We start from the raw sequence: 15,569 nt of genomic DNA on the forward strand, positions 1-15,569 counted from the left end.
GCGACGCCTGTCATCTACATATCATACTGACTCATAGTATTGTTTCACTACCACAGCGGACTTCCTATGCATGTTACTGCAAGGCACAGTGTTCTACACCACTATAAAGGCTCTCTGCTGCTAGGAAATAGCCGTTTTTTAACGCGATTCGCCACAAATATATTTCAGAAAAATTTGGCGAACCGACCAAATTGAGTTTTTGATAAATTCGCTTATCTCTAGTTCAGACTAGTATCCAAAGTTGTCTAATAAACACGTTTTAGAAAGTAATACCCGATAAGAACAAGCCACATAGCATGGTCTTTTTAAAATGCTTTAACCCCTTAGTGACTACTCTTTTTTTTTTAAATCGCATTCCAAGAGCTATAACTTTTTGTTTTTTCATCAATGTACCTGTATGAGAGCTTATTTTTGCAGGACAAGTTATAGTTTTTAATGCTCTATTTTGGGTACAGATAATGATTGTCTAAAGCCAGCTGTTAAGGCTTATTAGTGGTCACCAGTGATGGCAAGTTCGCATTGTTCGCCCGTGAACATATGCGGGCTGCCATCTTTTTTCACAAGTCAAGCGAGGCACAGGTAAGTCCTTACCTGTGCCTGTGCGCGAGCCGGTCTGAAGACAAGTGCGGTCAGCGGGAGCAGGCAGTTCCGAGAACAGCCACCGGGGCCTTCATCGGGCTGTTCTTGGAACTGCCTGCTCCCGGTGATCGCACTTGTTTTCAGACCGGCTCGCGCACAGGTAAGGGCTTACCTTGGCCTCGCCGGAATTGTGAGAAAAGATGGCAGCCCGCATATGTTTCGCGGGCGAACAATGCGAACTTGCCATCACTGGTGGTCACTAAGACTTGCTGCCAATCACTTACTGGTGTGTAGGGGACTCATTAACAGTATCTTTGTCTTATGCCCAAGTACTTTAATAAACCTTTGCAACATTTAATGATTATCTCAGAAGGTTGTATATTAAGAAAATAATCAAAGCAAATATTCCACCTGTCTAACATTTGAATATCTTTGCAAATCTGTTTATTCAGGAAAGTCTGAGTTCTGAGAAAAAATGCACCACCGTTTATGTTACAGTGTGTTTTATTAAATGAAAATTCAACATATCAAGAATGTTTTATGTATAAATCTAACATTGCCCAAAAAAAAAAAAATGTGGCATACTGTGTTGGAAGCAAACATCTACAGTATGTCCTGTTTAAGTTTTTGGCATATGGTAGAGGAAATAATGTTCTTTCAATTCAAATAAAATACATATTTGGCAAAATATAATGTCAAGTCCCATATGACATATGCCTATAAATATGTAAAGCAAACAGTGTTAATGCTTTGACAGGATGGTGTTGTGATTTAAGTCCCGAATATATAAGCCTGCAGGTAAAGAGACAGCATAGTTTTAATGATAAAGACCATAATGCTACACACAATCCACTGAGCCGTGCTGGGAGGGCTGATGAAAAACGTAGGCTATTACACCGAACAACAGCTAAGCAGGTGGAGTCAATCAACTCTACAGCATTCTGTGATCAAAAGAATAAAAATATATATAAAACTCAACCTTTTATTTTGGACATATTTGTTTTAGTACAGCGTACTAGAGACATATTATAGGGAGTCTGTCAGCAGTTTTGACCATGCAAAACTGTCTACATTCTGAACTGAGCTGCTTCCCACTTCCTCAGCTTTGACTGAGAGGTGTAGCATTCATTCAGGAGAACACTGGAGTTGTCACTAGAAAAGCACAGACTCCTGGGCATGTGAGGGAGGAAAGCACCCAGAGAATAACAGCTCATGACAGTTCTGCAGTCAATAAAGGTATCTATAGATTTATATTTGCCCTGTTCTTCCTGGGTGCTGAATAGTGCTCTCAGCAATTTTGGACAGTCCAAGATGTTGATAGACTCAATTTAATAGAAACAAAGACACATGGAACACTGACATCAGAAACAGATAGCATGGCCCATCTGGCACTCCCTTATGTTATTTCTTATTTCTCTTAGGATAGACATGTTTATTCCAGGCATGTTTAAATTCATTTACAGGGGTTTTGTCACTTTAGCAAATAGCATTTATGATGTAGAGAAAGTTACCTTAAAACAAGGCACTTACTAATGTATTGTGATTGCCTATATTGCTTCCTTTGCTGGTTTGATTATTTTTTCCATCACATTATACACTGCTCGTTTCAATGGTTACGACCAACCTGGCTATGCTTGCACACTACATAAAAAAGCACCAGCCTATGTGAGCTCCTATGGCCTGGTGACCAGAAAGACGGACATTTTTTCCTATAGTGTGCAAGTACGAGCACCACTGCTGGATTACACTGATGATTTGATTGAAAAACCCTCAACAGACAGTAATTCACATCATAACCGTCAAGTGGACAGGACACACTTAGACACATTAAAGGGGTTTCCAAGATAAATAAAATATTGGTGCTTCAGCAGTAAGTGTCATCAAATAAGAAGAAGTCACACTCACCCTCTTTTCTCAAAGCAACGCGCCCTGATCACATCATCTTCCTGGCTGTGGCAATGCAGTTCCATGAACAACAAGTCAACATGAAGCCAATCACAGGCCTCAGCAATATAGAGCATATAACTGCTGAGAACAGTGATTGGCTAAAGCAGTGACATGAGACGTCACCGCTGAAACCAGGAAAATAAACATTGATGCGGAGGATGGAGAACTGAAGGGCAAGACAGAAAATGGTAAGAGAGAAAATTGGTATGATGTATATATTTTTTATTTTATGTCATTTACTGGTCCTATAAAAGTTTTTATTTATTTCAGACAACCCTTTTAAGTACAGTATTTTCAAACTCTTCCTTCATACATGCTCCAGTATTTATTTGATGAAGTTGTCTCACAATTAGACTGCACTAGTAGCATAAAATACCAACAAGGAAGGATAGGCATGAAATGGCAAAATTATTTTTATATTAATGATTAGCTCACAGATCACAAAAATTTGAATGGAATAGAAAAATTCTGGTGAAAATTTTAACATTCACCAACTACCATGCATGATTATGCCTATCCTAACAATAAAGGACATACCCAGTAAATATTAAATGGTAGTTGCAGTCCTATGTAACCAAAAGAATATATGGGCCTGTAATTAGAGATGTCACGAACATAAAATTAGCGAATGTTCGCGAACGGCGAACCGCCATAGACTTCAATAGACAGGCGAATTTTAACCACCTCCGGACCGCTGTACGCATAGACGCGTCCTGGAGGTGGTTGTTTCATTCCACCTGGACGCGCCGGCGCGTCCTCTCACGAGACGCGAGATTTCCTGTGAACGCGCGCACACAGGCGCGCACATTCACAGGATCGGAAGGTAAGCGAGTGGATCTCCAGCCTGCCAGCGGCGATCGTTCGCTGGCAGGCTGGAGATGTGATTTTTTTAACCCCTAACAGGTATATTAGACGCTGTTTTGATAACAGCGTCTAATATACCTGCTACCTGGTCCTCTGGTGGTCCCCTTTGTTTGGATTGACCACCAGAGGACACAGATAGCTCAGCAATATGTAGCACCAAGCACCACACCCCCCCTGTCACTTATTAACCCCTTATTCGCCCCTGATCGCCCCTGATCACCCCATATAGACTCCCTGATCACCCCCCTGTCATTGATTACCCCCCTGTCATTGATCACCCCCCTGTAAAGCTCCATTCAGATGTCCGCATGATTTTTACGGATCCACTGATAGATGGATCGGATCCGCAAAACGCATACGGACGTCTGAATGGAGCCTTACAGGGGCGTGATCAATGAATGTGGTGATCACCCCATATAGACTCCCTGATCACCCCCCTGTCCTTGATTACCCCCCTGTCATTGATCACCCCCCTGTAAAGCTCCATTCAGATGTCCGCATGATTTTTACGGATCCACTGATAGACTGATCGGATCCGCAAAACGCATACGGACGTCTGAATGGAGCCTTACAGGGGCGTGATCAATGAATGTGGTGATCACCCCATATAGACTCCCTGATCACCCCCCTGTCATTGATTACCCCCCTGTCATTGATCACCCCCCTGTAAAGCTCCATTCAGATGTCCGCATGATTTTTACGGATCCACTGATAGACTGATCGGATCCGCAAAACGCATACGGACGTCTGAATGGAGCCTTACAGTGGCGTGATCAATGACTGTGGTGATCACCCCATATAGACTCCCTGATCACCCCCCTGTCATTGATTACCCCCCTGTAAAGCTCCATTCAGATGTCCGCATGATTTTTACGGATCCACTGATAGATTGATCGGATCCGCAAAACGCATACGGACGTCTGAATGGAGCCTTACAGGGGCGTGATCAATGACTGTGGTGATCACCCCATATAGACTCCCTGATACGCCCCTGTCATTGATTACCCCCCTGTCATTGATCACCCCCCTGTCAAGCTCCATTCAGATGTCCGCATGATTTTTACGGATCCACTGATAGATGGATCGGATCCGCAAAACGCATACGGACGTCTGAATGGAGCCTTACAGGGGCGTGATCAATGACTGTGGTGATCACCCCATATAGACTCCCTGATCACCCCCCTGTCATTGATCACCCCCCTGTCATTGATCACCCCCCTGTCATTGATCACCTCCCTGTAAAGCTCCATTCAGATGTCCGCATAATTTTTACGGATCCACGGATACATGGATCGGATCCGCAAAACACATACGGACATCTGAATGGAGCCTTATAGGGGGGTGATCAATGACAGGGGGGTGATCACCCCATATAGACTCCCTGATCACCCCCCTGTCAATGATCACCCCCCTGTAAGGCTGCATTCAGACATTTTTTTGGCCCAAGTTAGCGGAATTTTTTTTTTTTTCTTACAAAGTCTCATATTCCACTAACTTGTGTCAAAAAATAAAATCTCACATGAACTCACCCTACCCCTCACGGAATCCAAATGCGTAAAATTTTTTAGACATTTATATTCCAGACTTCTTCTCACGCTTTAGGGCCCCTAGAATGCCAGGGCAGTATAAATACCCAACATGTGACCCCATTTTGGAAAGAAGACACCCCAAGGTATTCCGTGAGGGGCATATTGAGTCCATGAAAGATTGAAATTTTTGTCCCAAATTAGCGGAAAGGGAGACTTTGTGAGAAAAAAATAAATAAAATCAATTTCCGCTAACTTGTGCCAAAAAAAAAAAAATTCTATGAACTCGCCATGCCCCTCATTGAATACCTTGGGGTGTCTTCTTTCTAAAATGGGGTCACATGTGGGGTATTTATACTGCCCTGGCATTTTAGGGGCCCTAAAGCGTGAGAAGAAGTCTGGGATCCAAATGTCTAAAAATGCCCTCATAAAAGGAATCTGGGCCCCTTTGAGCATCTAGGCTGCAAAAAAGTGTCACACATCTAGTATCGCCGTATTCAGGAGAAGTTGGGCAATGTGTTTTGGGGTGTCATTTTACATATACCCATGCTGGGTGAGAGAAATATATTGGCAAAAGACAACTTTTCCCATTGTTTTATACAAAGTTGGCATTTGACCAAGATATTTATCTCACCCAGCATTGGTATATGTAAAATGACACCCCAAAACACATTCCCCAACTTTTCCTGAGTACGGCGATACCACATGTGTGGCACTTTTTTACAGCCTAGATGGGCAAAGGGGCCCACATTCCAAAGAGCACCTTTCGGATTTCACAGGTCATTTACCTACTTACCACATATTAGGGCCCCTGGAAAATGCCAGGGCAGTATAACTACCCCACAAGTGACCCCATTTTGGAAAGGAGACACCCCAAGGTATTCCGTGAGGGGCATGGCGAGTTCCTAGAATTTTTTATTTTTTGTCACAAGTTAGCAGAAAATGATGATTTATTTTATTTTTATTTTTCTTACAAAGTCTCATATTCCACTAACTTGTGACAAAAAATAAAAACTTCCATGAACTCACTATGCCCATCAGCGAATACCTTGGGGTGTCTTCTTTCCAAAATGGGGTCACTTGTGGGGTAGTTATACTGCCCTGGCATTCTAGGGGCCCAAATGTGTGGTAAGGAGTTTGAAATCAAATTCTGTAAAAAATGACCGGTGAAATCCGAAAGGTGCTCTTTGGAATGTGGGCCCCTTTGCCCACCTAGGCTGCAAAAAAGTGTCACACATGTGGTATCTCCGTATTCAGGAGAAGTTGGGGAATGTGTTTTGGGGTGTCTTTTTACATATACTCATGCTGGGTGAGAGAAATATCTTGGCAAAAGACAACTTTTCCCATTTTTTTATACAAAGTTGGCATTTGACCAAGATATTTATCTCACCCAGCATGGGTATATGTAAAATTACACCCCAAAACACATTCCCCAACTTCTCCTGAATACGGAGATACCACATGTGTGACACTTTTTTGCAGCCTAGGTGGGCAAAGGGGCCCACATTCCAAAGAGCACCTTTCGGATTTCACTGGCCATTTTTTACAGAATTTGATTTCAAACTCCTTACCACACATTTGGGCCCCTAGAATGCCAGGGCAGCATAACTACCCCACAAGTGACCCCATTTTGGAAAGAAGACACCCCAAGGTATTCCATGAGGGGCATGGCGAGTTCCTAGAATTTTTTATTTTTTGTCACAAGTTAGTGGGAAATGATGATTTTTTTTTTTTTTCCCTTACAAAGTCTCATATTCCACTAACTTGTGAGAAAAAATAAAAACTTCCATGAACTCACTATGCCCATCAGCGAATACCTTGGGGTGTCTTCTTTCCAAAATGGGGTCACTTGTGGGGTAGTTATACTGCCCTGGCATTCTAGGGGCCCAAATGTGTGGTAAGGAGTTTGAAATCAAATTCTGTAAAAAATGGCTGGTGAAATCCGAAAGGTGCTCTTTGGAATATGGGCCCCTTTGCCCACCTAGGCTGCAAAAAAGTGTTACAAATCTGGTATCCCCGTATTCAGGAGAAGTTGGGGAATGTGTTTTGGGGTGGCGAACGAGAACAAGCTATGTTCGCCGGGAACTGTTCGCCGGCGAATAGTTCGGGACATCACTACCTATAATGTGATCTAATTGTTGCTGAGAAATTATAGTCTGAACATGTTTACATAGTGCAGGCACAGTACGGCTTTTCATAAAATACTCCATTTTAATTCTTTACATCAACGTGCATTGCACTAAATTACCAGACGTACTATTATGCATTGTAGTAAAACACAGAATATATAACAATATTCATTTTAAATCTCATCAGAGTTTACAACAGAATATACAGTACATTTTCTAAGGTAAAGATGTGATACATGAGCATAAGCTCAAAAAAAGTTCAACCTTAGAGAGCAAGTACTTTTTAATAGTTGACAAGGTCAACAATTCTCGAATATGATGTAATCCTTACGCTGAGTTAAGTACATGGGGAACTATCTGCAGGAACATTAAATTACTGTACAAAGTCTTTTCTACTTTTTGAAGTGTTTTGCCTGCAGTATGTAATGTAACTATATTAATGCAGAAAAATCACAGTTACTTCGCCAATGTAATGAGGCACATGCATAAAAATGTCCATTGACTGTCATATGTTTGCATAAATGGCACAAATTTTCATGGCACTGCTAGGTATGGAAACCTGTTTAGGCATAGAAACCTGTTTAGGCATAGAACACAAAGCAATGAAGTGCAGCTTTGACATGCAAAGTTATCAAATAGATTTTTGTGTCAGACTTTTTATATGAAACTTATGTAATAAAATTTATAAGGCATCACAATTCCTTCCACCACAGTACAATAAAAAAAAAGGGGTAAATTAATTGCAAAACTATGGGAACTGTTTTGTGTTCAGTGGCATCAGTTGTGAATAGTGTTGGGTAAAGAGAAGAATCAGAAACAGAATTTTGTCAGAAGTTTAGGAAAATGTCGATCCTAAACAGGCCTGATTCGTTACCACAAAGCACAAGGAAATTCAGATTCATTTAGAATCAAAGTTTTCCTAAACTTCAGACTTCCACTTTGAATGTTTTGCTTCACTCAACACTAATGATTTTTGTTGATGATCAATAAGGGTATATTAACATTTGGCAGCTTTTTTGCAGAAACACTAATGATTTTTGTTGATGATCAATAAGGGTATATTAACATTTGGCAGCTTTTTTGCAGAAATGCAACAAATGCAATCTATTAACATGATGTATTGATTTATTAATAAATTTCTAGCATAAATAAAACAGGATATACAAAACATAGAGTTCTATGAAAACATAATCCAGGCTTGTCATTTCAAGAATACGAGTATTTCTCAAAACAGGCAAGTCAGGAGAGGTGATAGGTAGTGTTGAGCGAACCAAAGAATCTGAAGTGGAATTCGGTCCGATTTTAAGGAACAATTTAATTCTAAACTAAGCCGATTTTCCTTGCGTTTCATGGTAACAACCCTGCATCGACACATGGAGCATCACCATAAAGTTCCCTGGGAAAACCGTGCCACTCATTAAGTCTTAAAGCCTGATGCAGCAAGTATTGCAGTCAGGGCTCGTCAATGTCAGCAGAAGGAAGCTGTCATTCCTTCCCATCGATTTCAATGTCGCCTATTGCTCTTGAAGCTACTTCTCCTCCTTGTCACTTGTTTTAACAGCAATCGATCACAGAGGTGATTGCAAAAAGACAACAGTATACGTGCACTCATCCAGTGGCGCAGAAGCTCAACATGTAACTGGCAAGGTGCTGGTACTACAGTCCCTCTCTTTCCATGTAGTTGACTGCACATTTCAGAGAACTGATGGCTTGTAATCAGCCAAGGTGGAAAGTCCTAAGCCGACATTACTTTTCCTAAAAAGCTGTATCAGCCCTGCACACAAACATTGAGCAGAAGCTTGGCCAGTCCTTGGGCCTCTCAGTGTCTAGTAGAGTTCATGCCAGCGCTGATGTATGGAGTTGTAACTATGGTCAAGGACAATATATGTCATTCACAGCCCATTAGGTAACAGTGGTACCAGATCAGGCACACCAGCAACTTGGCCTGGTGATGGCAATGCTGCATCCACGTTGTTATTGTGGTATTTCTGCCACAATGTCCTCCACTGCCTCCTCATCCTCCACCTAATCCTCACCCTCCCCTCTAAGCACAGTTCACAGTCCTCCATCATATAGCCTAGGCAAAGCTAGGTGTCACACAGTTCTGCATCTCGTCAGCCTGGGTGAATGAAGCCACACTGTGGAGGAGAAACTGATCTGCATCATCAATAAAGAAATTGAAAGCCGGATGTCTCCTCACCAACTGGACATAGGAACCATGGTTACTGATAATGGGAATAACATTTTGTCTCCGCTACATCAGGAAGGGTTGACCCATGGGCCCTGCATAGCACAAGTGTTCAATCTTGTTCTCACCAGGTTCTTCAAGTCTTTTACTGTACTGCAAAAGCTGTTAAAATGTTCCTTCTTACTGTCCAAAACATGACCTCCTTGAGCTGCAAAGGCAAAATGATCATCCCCAACATCGCCTGATATGCGACGTTTCCACTTATTGGAACGCAACGTTCTATATGTTATACCTCCTGTACGAGCAGAGGAAGGTGGTCAATGATTTCTTAATGCAGCAAATGTGACAAGTGCCATTTGCTCAGGTCACTTTATTTGTCAGTTGACAGAACTATGGGATGAATAATACCATTCCACTCCTTCGATCCTAGATGCGATGCTGAGAAATATGATTGGTGAGGGGACATAAGATGTGGCGCCTAAGTCTCATGGCCACCTGAACCCTGAGGAGGATGAACTGGCAGAGGAGGTGGAGGACGATGAGAACGATGAGGGGGACATAAATTCCCAGGAATTTTATACACATCTAGGTGGTTTATCTGCCCAAGGGACAGGTGAGGAGCAGCAGGACGACAATGATAACTCCACTGCATACTGACCTCAACAAGCCGGTGTCAGTAGGCAATGGGGATGGAGGCAAGGAGGTCCTCCGAGTCCCTTGAGCAAATGGCCAGATGCATGCTGTCATGTTTGCGTAGAGACGGCCGGATTGTCAGGATTTGGTAGAGGGATGACTCCTGGCTATCTACATTGTTAGACCCTCACTACAGGTCAAAAATGGGTGCATTTTTTAGATTTTATGAGAGGGATGCAAGAATAGACAACTATAGAGACTGGTTGTGTAGTCGGTTGGTTGCTGACTATGAGCGTCATCTGTTGTCCTCAGGAAGGACTGACCAGGGGACCCTCTGCGCTCACACCCCACTGCCATGACTGGCGGGAAAGGGTGAGAGCAGCACCAGCTCCCTAAGCAGCAAGTTAAGTCTGGAGTCTCTGATGAGCAGTTTTCTTCAGTCGTCTTCTGAAGAAACCACCCAGCAGCAGCAGCAATGGGACCTCCAGCAGAACCTCAACCAGCAGATGGTAGCATATTTGGACTACGCCCTGTCACCCATGTTTCAAGATCCCCTGGACTACTGGGCATGGAAACTTGAAGTGTGGCCGCAACTGGCCGACTTTGCCATGGGCATGCTTTCCTGCCTGGCAAGTAGTGCATCATCAGAGCGGGTGTTCAGTGCAACGGGGGGCATAGTTAGTCCCAAGAGAACTTGTCTTTCCTCCTAAATGTTGAGAAATTAACCTTCATGATGATGAATCAGGCATAGATCAACCAGGATTTTCAGACACCAGTGCCTGATGCAACAGAATAGATCATTCTGTCACTAATGATCATACTGTACTGGCACACTGGAATATTCTGCAAAATGGGCCCTCTGGCCACATGCTGCTGCCACCATTCGAATGCTGCCACCTGCCGGATGCCACCCTCCTGCTGCCTCTACTACCATTCCTACAATGGGGCTTCTTGCCCTACTGATAGTACATGTTACATTTTTAAAAGGAAATGCCTGCCACTGGGCCTTGCTATCACACTGCTGTTGTTGAGTTCTGCTACTACTGTGATCTGCCACCATCTTGTGCTGTATGCCACTGCTGCTGATCCTCCTGCCCACTCTAATATGGGGCCACTATTGTCAGTCTGCAGCTACACAGCACCATATGCAGCAAACTGTGATGTACTATGTGTTCTGACACCTTTCTATCATACCAAGTAGTGACTTCTGCAGCAATTTGTGCTACAGCAGCTCTTCTAAATTTGGACCAGATGGGCCAGTCATCCCTTTGCATGTTTATCAAAGAGCTTTGGGCACCCATGACCCTGTCACCAGTTCACCAGTTGTCCTTACTTGGATCACTTTTGGTAATCGCTAAATATAGCATGCTGGGAGCACCTAATGAGACCTGTCATTTTGGATCATCTCTGACCCAGTCATCTAGCCATCACAATGTAGCCCATAGCCACTCAGATCCTTACACTGGCCATTTTTCCTGCTTTTAATACATCACCTTTAAGAACTGATCATTTACTTGGTGTCTCATGTATCTCACCACAGATGGCATTGACACAATATAATCCATTTTGCTCACAAATTCTATTTCAATGTTATGGTTGATTGCTAGTCAAACTGTGTCTCCATTAAAAGTTAGATTGCCAATCCAAATTTTCTGTCTAGGTAAGTAGATGGATAGAAAGCTGACAGATAGATAGATAGATAGATAGATAGATAGATAGATAGATAGATAGATAGATAGATATAGAAAAATGAAAATCTTTTTTTTACCTTCACAGAGCTTTTGTTTCATGATTTCCCGTATTCTAGATATTGCAATGTAGTCTTCAACATAGAACACATATGTGGATGATGGTTTATTAGCTATTGCTCTCAGCTCACTTTCTTCAATTTCTGAGCCTACTCCAATGGCAAAAAGAGTGATTTTATTCCGTCGTGCTTCCTCTGCTATGTATTTGACATCATCTTGAGATTTTCCATCAGTTAAAACAATGGCGATCTTGGTTAGCGGTCGCAAAGACCTAGCAAATAGATTCTCTGCAGCAAATTGAATCGCATTCCCAGTGCGTGTATTCCCTCCTAAATATTCAATAGCTTGCATTCTTCCGATTAGATCATTAATTGACTGATAACGGCCAAGAGAGATTTCAAGAACAGGATAGTCACTATACTGCACCACTCCAACTTGTGTAAACTTTGGTCCAATATCAAAATTGCTTGTAATGTTAACAACCCATTTTTTAAGTATCTCAAAATTTTCAGGACCAACACTCCATGAACCATCTAGTATGAAAACCAAGTCATTTGGTGCAGTTCTGCAACCTGTTGAAAGAGCAAATATGACAATATTAAAAAATGTACGTGTTGATACTTATGATACTTAATGTTATGCAATAAAATATCAAACCTTCAAAATATATGTTATAGCTAGACTTGGCTAGTTCGTGTCATTTGCTGAATAAATTACCTCCAAAATAGATCAAACATCTGTCATAAGTCATCCCCTGCATAGATATTGTACATATGCCATAGCTATTCAAGCGTATCCATTTCTGCCTTTTTAAAATGTACTTTAGAAGGCAAGTTTACATTTCTTACTATGGATTACTCTAATATAATCCATGGTGGTATTCTTAATAGTAAGGCTGTACAAAAGGATGCATCCCTGGCCATGTGTTGAACCAATGACACGTTTTACATTAAAGTGAACGATTGTGTGAAGCAGAGCTCCAAATTCTTTCCATAGACATATGTAGCTAACTGCGTATGCTTTAAAGTGTAACTGCCATTTCATTACTAAAAATGAAATTTTTAACATATGTGATGCTAAAAGGAAGCTATTCATGAAGCTTTTTTTTTCAGTTAGTTTTACCTTTCTTATGTCTGTATTCAGCCCTTAGCAACCATATTTCTCTGTGCCTCTATTTCAGCATCTTCCTAAGATGGCCTCTGCTGCACTTCCTGTGGTGATCTTTGCCATGTACTTGAGGCCATCCTGTATTCCCCTCACTTCCCATAACCCCTTGCTTTCCTAAATACAGAAACTGATTTCTGCTAGCCGATACACTGGTATAGTATAAACTTTCATATATTTTATAGGAGAACGAAAGTAATATATTTGCACATATATATATTCAATTAACCATATTTTGGGTGTAGAATCTGTTTTGGAATAAGGCTGGTTTGTAACTGCAGTATCATTCTAACTTTTTCCAATCCAGGGAGATTGATACACACTGTTAAAAAAATTTCTTATAACACGGTATCATCTCCAAGGAACTGAGTTCAGTTCTATGCATGTATCGTTGATTTTATATATATATATATATATATATATATATAAAATCCCAAATACTGCAGCAGCACAGTCAGACGTTGTGCACTGGGTGCAATTCCTCACAGAGGCCGGCCCCTCCTCCAAGATATATACTTTACAAATGACGAGGCAGCACTTCCAGCTTTAAGGTGACAGGGTGAAGACCCCAAAAGACTTTAATCCGGCAACGTTTCGGCCTGCTCAATGAGGCCTTTATCATTGATAAAGGCCTCATTGAGCAGGCCGAAACGTTGCCGGATTAAAATTATAAATGAGACAGGCCTGCCGGTCTACCCACGCCACTTGATCCTTTTTTAGAACTGGCATGAGTGGGGGAAAATTGCAGATTGTGATGCAAATAATCTAGTGCAGATTGTTTTGGATTGATCACGTAATGAATATGATAATATGAAAGCCGATTTAGAAAAAGCATATGAGACACTAAGTACATGCCTCACTGAGGCACAATTCCAGTTTCCTAGAAAAATAGAGACAAAATGGATTCCTGTTCAAAATGATATTAAAGAACATAAACGTGACAAGTTCTTATGAGATAAAATGGACTATGATATGGATCGTGTATTTACATGGTGTGGATCACAGAAACAAAAACCTAGATAAGGACAAAAAGGTAAAAGGAATAGAAAAATGAAAAAACCTTTGACAGAATATTGGACAACTGATTTGGACTCAAGACGCTCTGAAGACAGAACAGAAACTAGGCCAGCACACCTGGAAAAGGGAGCAAGTAACCTCCTAAAGCATCCCTAATCCTCGCCCTGAATCCTATCTGTATGAGCGGACCCAGATGGAAGGAGGGCTCATACACAGCAACCACAGGCCCTACTAACCTTAAAGATCCCTGGAATAGTGACAGGACTGAGACGACCTGTTCTTACAAGACACGGATGAACAGGAGTCTCCAACCGGCCTAGATGCAATGAAAGGGGAAGACTAAACAAACTGTCATGTTCCAGAGCGGGTTCACCTAACCCCTAGAACATTCCATAATGAAAGGAATCCCCATAACATGCACATATAAAGAGAAGACAGTGATAAGCAAATAATACCCACTGGATCAAGGGCACCGGGATCCTAGGCACTTACCTGCCGCAACTACAGGAAGGAAATCTAGCATAACAATAACTGCCCGGACCCCCATGCAGACAGGATGTGTGTCAGCCACAGGCAGAGCTGATCCCTGACTCAATGTTCCCCCTCCAGGGAATCCAAGAGGCCTCTTACCGAAGGCACAGACAGACGGGGAGTGTCTAGCATCCATGCAGGACCGTACACACCAAACCAGACCAAACAAGGATCAACAACTAGATATACAACACAAACGCTGAACAAAAACCACACCATACATAGAAACGTTTAAGGTAGGAAGACATGGTAACAACGGGATGACATTGATGTCTCACTAGGTGGCCCTCAATAGCTGGGCAGATGGAATACCTAGGACAGGAGCATAGCTCCAGCGCCAACAGAGGCTGGAGGACAAACAAAATTTAGGCAACCAGCCACAGGCAATATAAGCACCTAGTGACCACACCCAGCCAGGTAGTTAACCCCACAAGCACCAGACAGGGAAGGGAAACAAACCATAAAGGAGAAGTGTACACACATGCTGCATAACTACACATTGTCCCAGGCAACCAGCATGCACGGCAAACGTGTCACGGCAAACAACACAGAGACCGAGACACAGCCGTGACAACATTGCTCTTGATGCGCCATCCCCTTTAGGCAACGGACGTGTCGGGACCTGGAAAAAAAGAACAACTCAGCCCCATACAATGGGAAGGGGTACAAGGGGGAAACAGGTCTCTTGGCTGAGTTAGAGGCACTTATCCCTCAGAGTAATAAAGGTAACACTGGTATTAATGTTATTAATTTACCTGGGTTAGAACATTCACAGAGTGTATTTCTTTGTTGTCTAAGGGATTGAATATATGCATAGCAGATCATTTTGATGAAACAGAATTCACTATGGATTTGACTAAATCTTTGCATAATATTTGTCTATACAGGGAAATGAAAAACAAGAGTAATAATTCAGCCTCTAAACCTGTAGGTGATACACCTGCAGACATTGGTCCCCTGTGCTTTACTATGGGATCCAAAGTCACAGTTGAGTATCCTAAATGTTTTGTGGATTTATATGAATTGTTGAATGAGGGTCCTACAGTATCGCTCTATCTGATTACATGGAATTTTTGGGGAAGTGGGCTCCACTATGTTTCCTCCCATGATGCCGGGTAGTACCCTCTTTAACCTTTATAGAGCTGTGACAGAGGAGATAAAAGCCCTCCCTTTACATTCCTGTAGTGGGTCAGGCCAGAGATTGCAGCAATAAAAATCAGTAAGAAACCAGACCCCTTTCATA

General features: G+C 42.2%; 1 protein-coding gene across 2 annotated transcripts in view; it reads right to left on the bottom strand.

Annotated features, from left to right (window-relative positions):
* COL21A1 (collagen type XXI alpha 1 chain) overlaps positions 1–15,569 on the bottom strand; it is a 465,445-nt gene that overhangs the window by 305,610 nt on the left and 144,266 nt on the right. For both annotated transcript variants that reach the window (XR_005778297.1, XM_040428578.1), the window contains exon 3: positions 11,635–12,186. Coding sequence is in view for 1 of the 2 variants with exons in the window: in XM_040428578.1 (XP_040284512.1) it covers positions 11,635–12,186 (552 nt within the window). In the remaining variant the exon portion in view is untranslated. The remainder of the gene's footprint in view (positions 1–11,634; positions 12,187–15,569) is intronic.

Source organism: Bufo bufo, chromosome 4 (assembly GCF_905171765.1).
Source record: "Bufo bufo chromosome 4, aBufBuf1.1, whole genome shotgun sequence".
Lineage (NCBI taxonomy): Eukaryota > Metazoa > Chordata > Amphibia > Anura > Bufonidae > Bufo > Bufo bufo.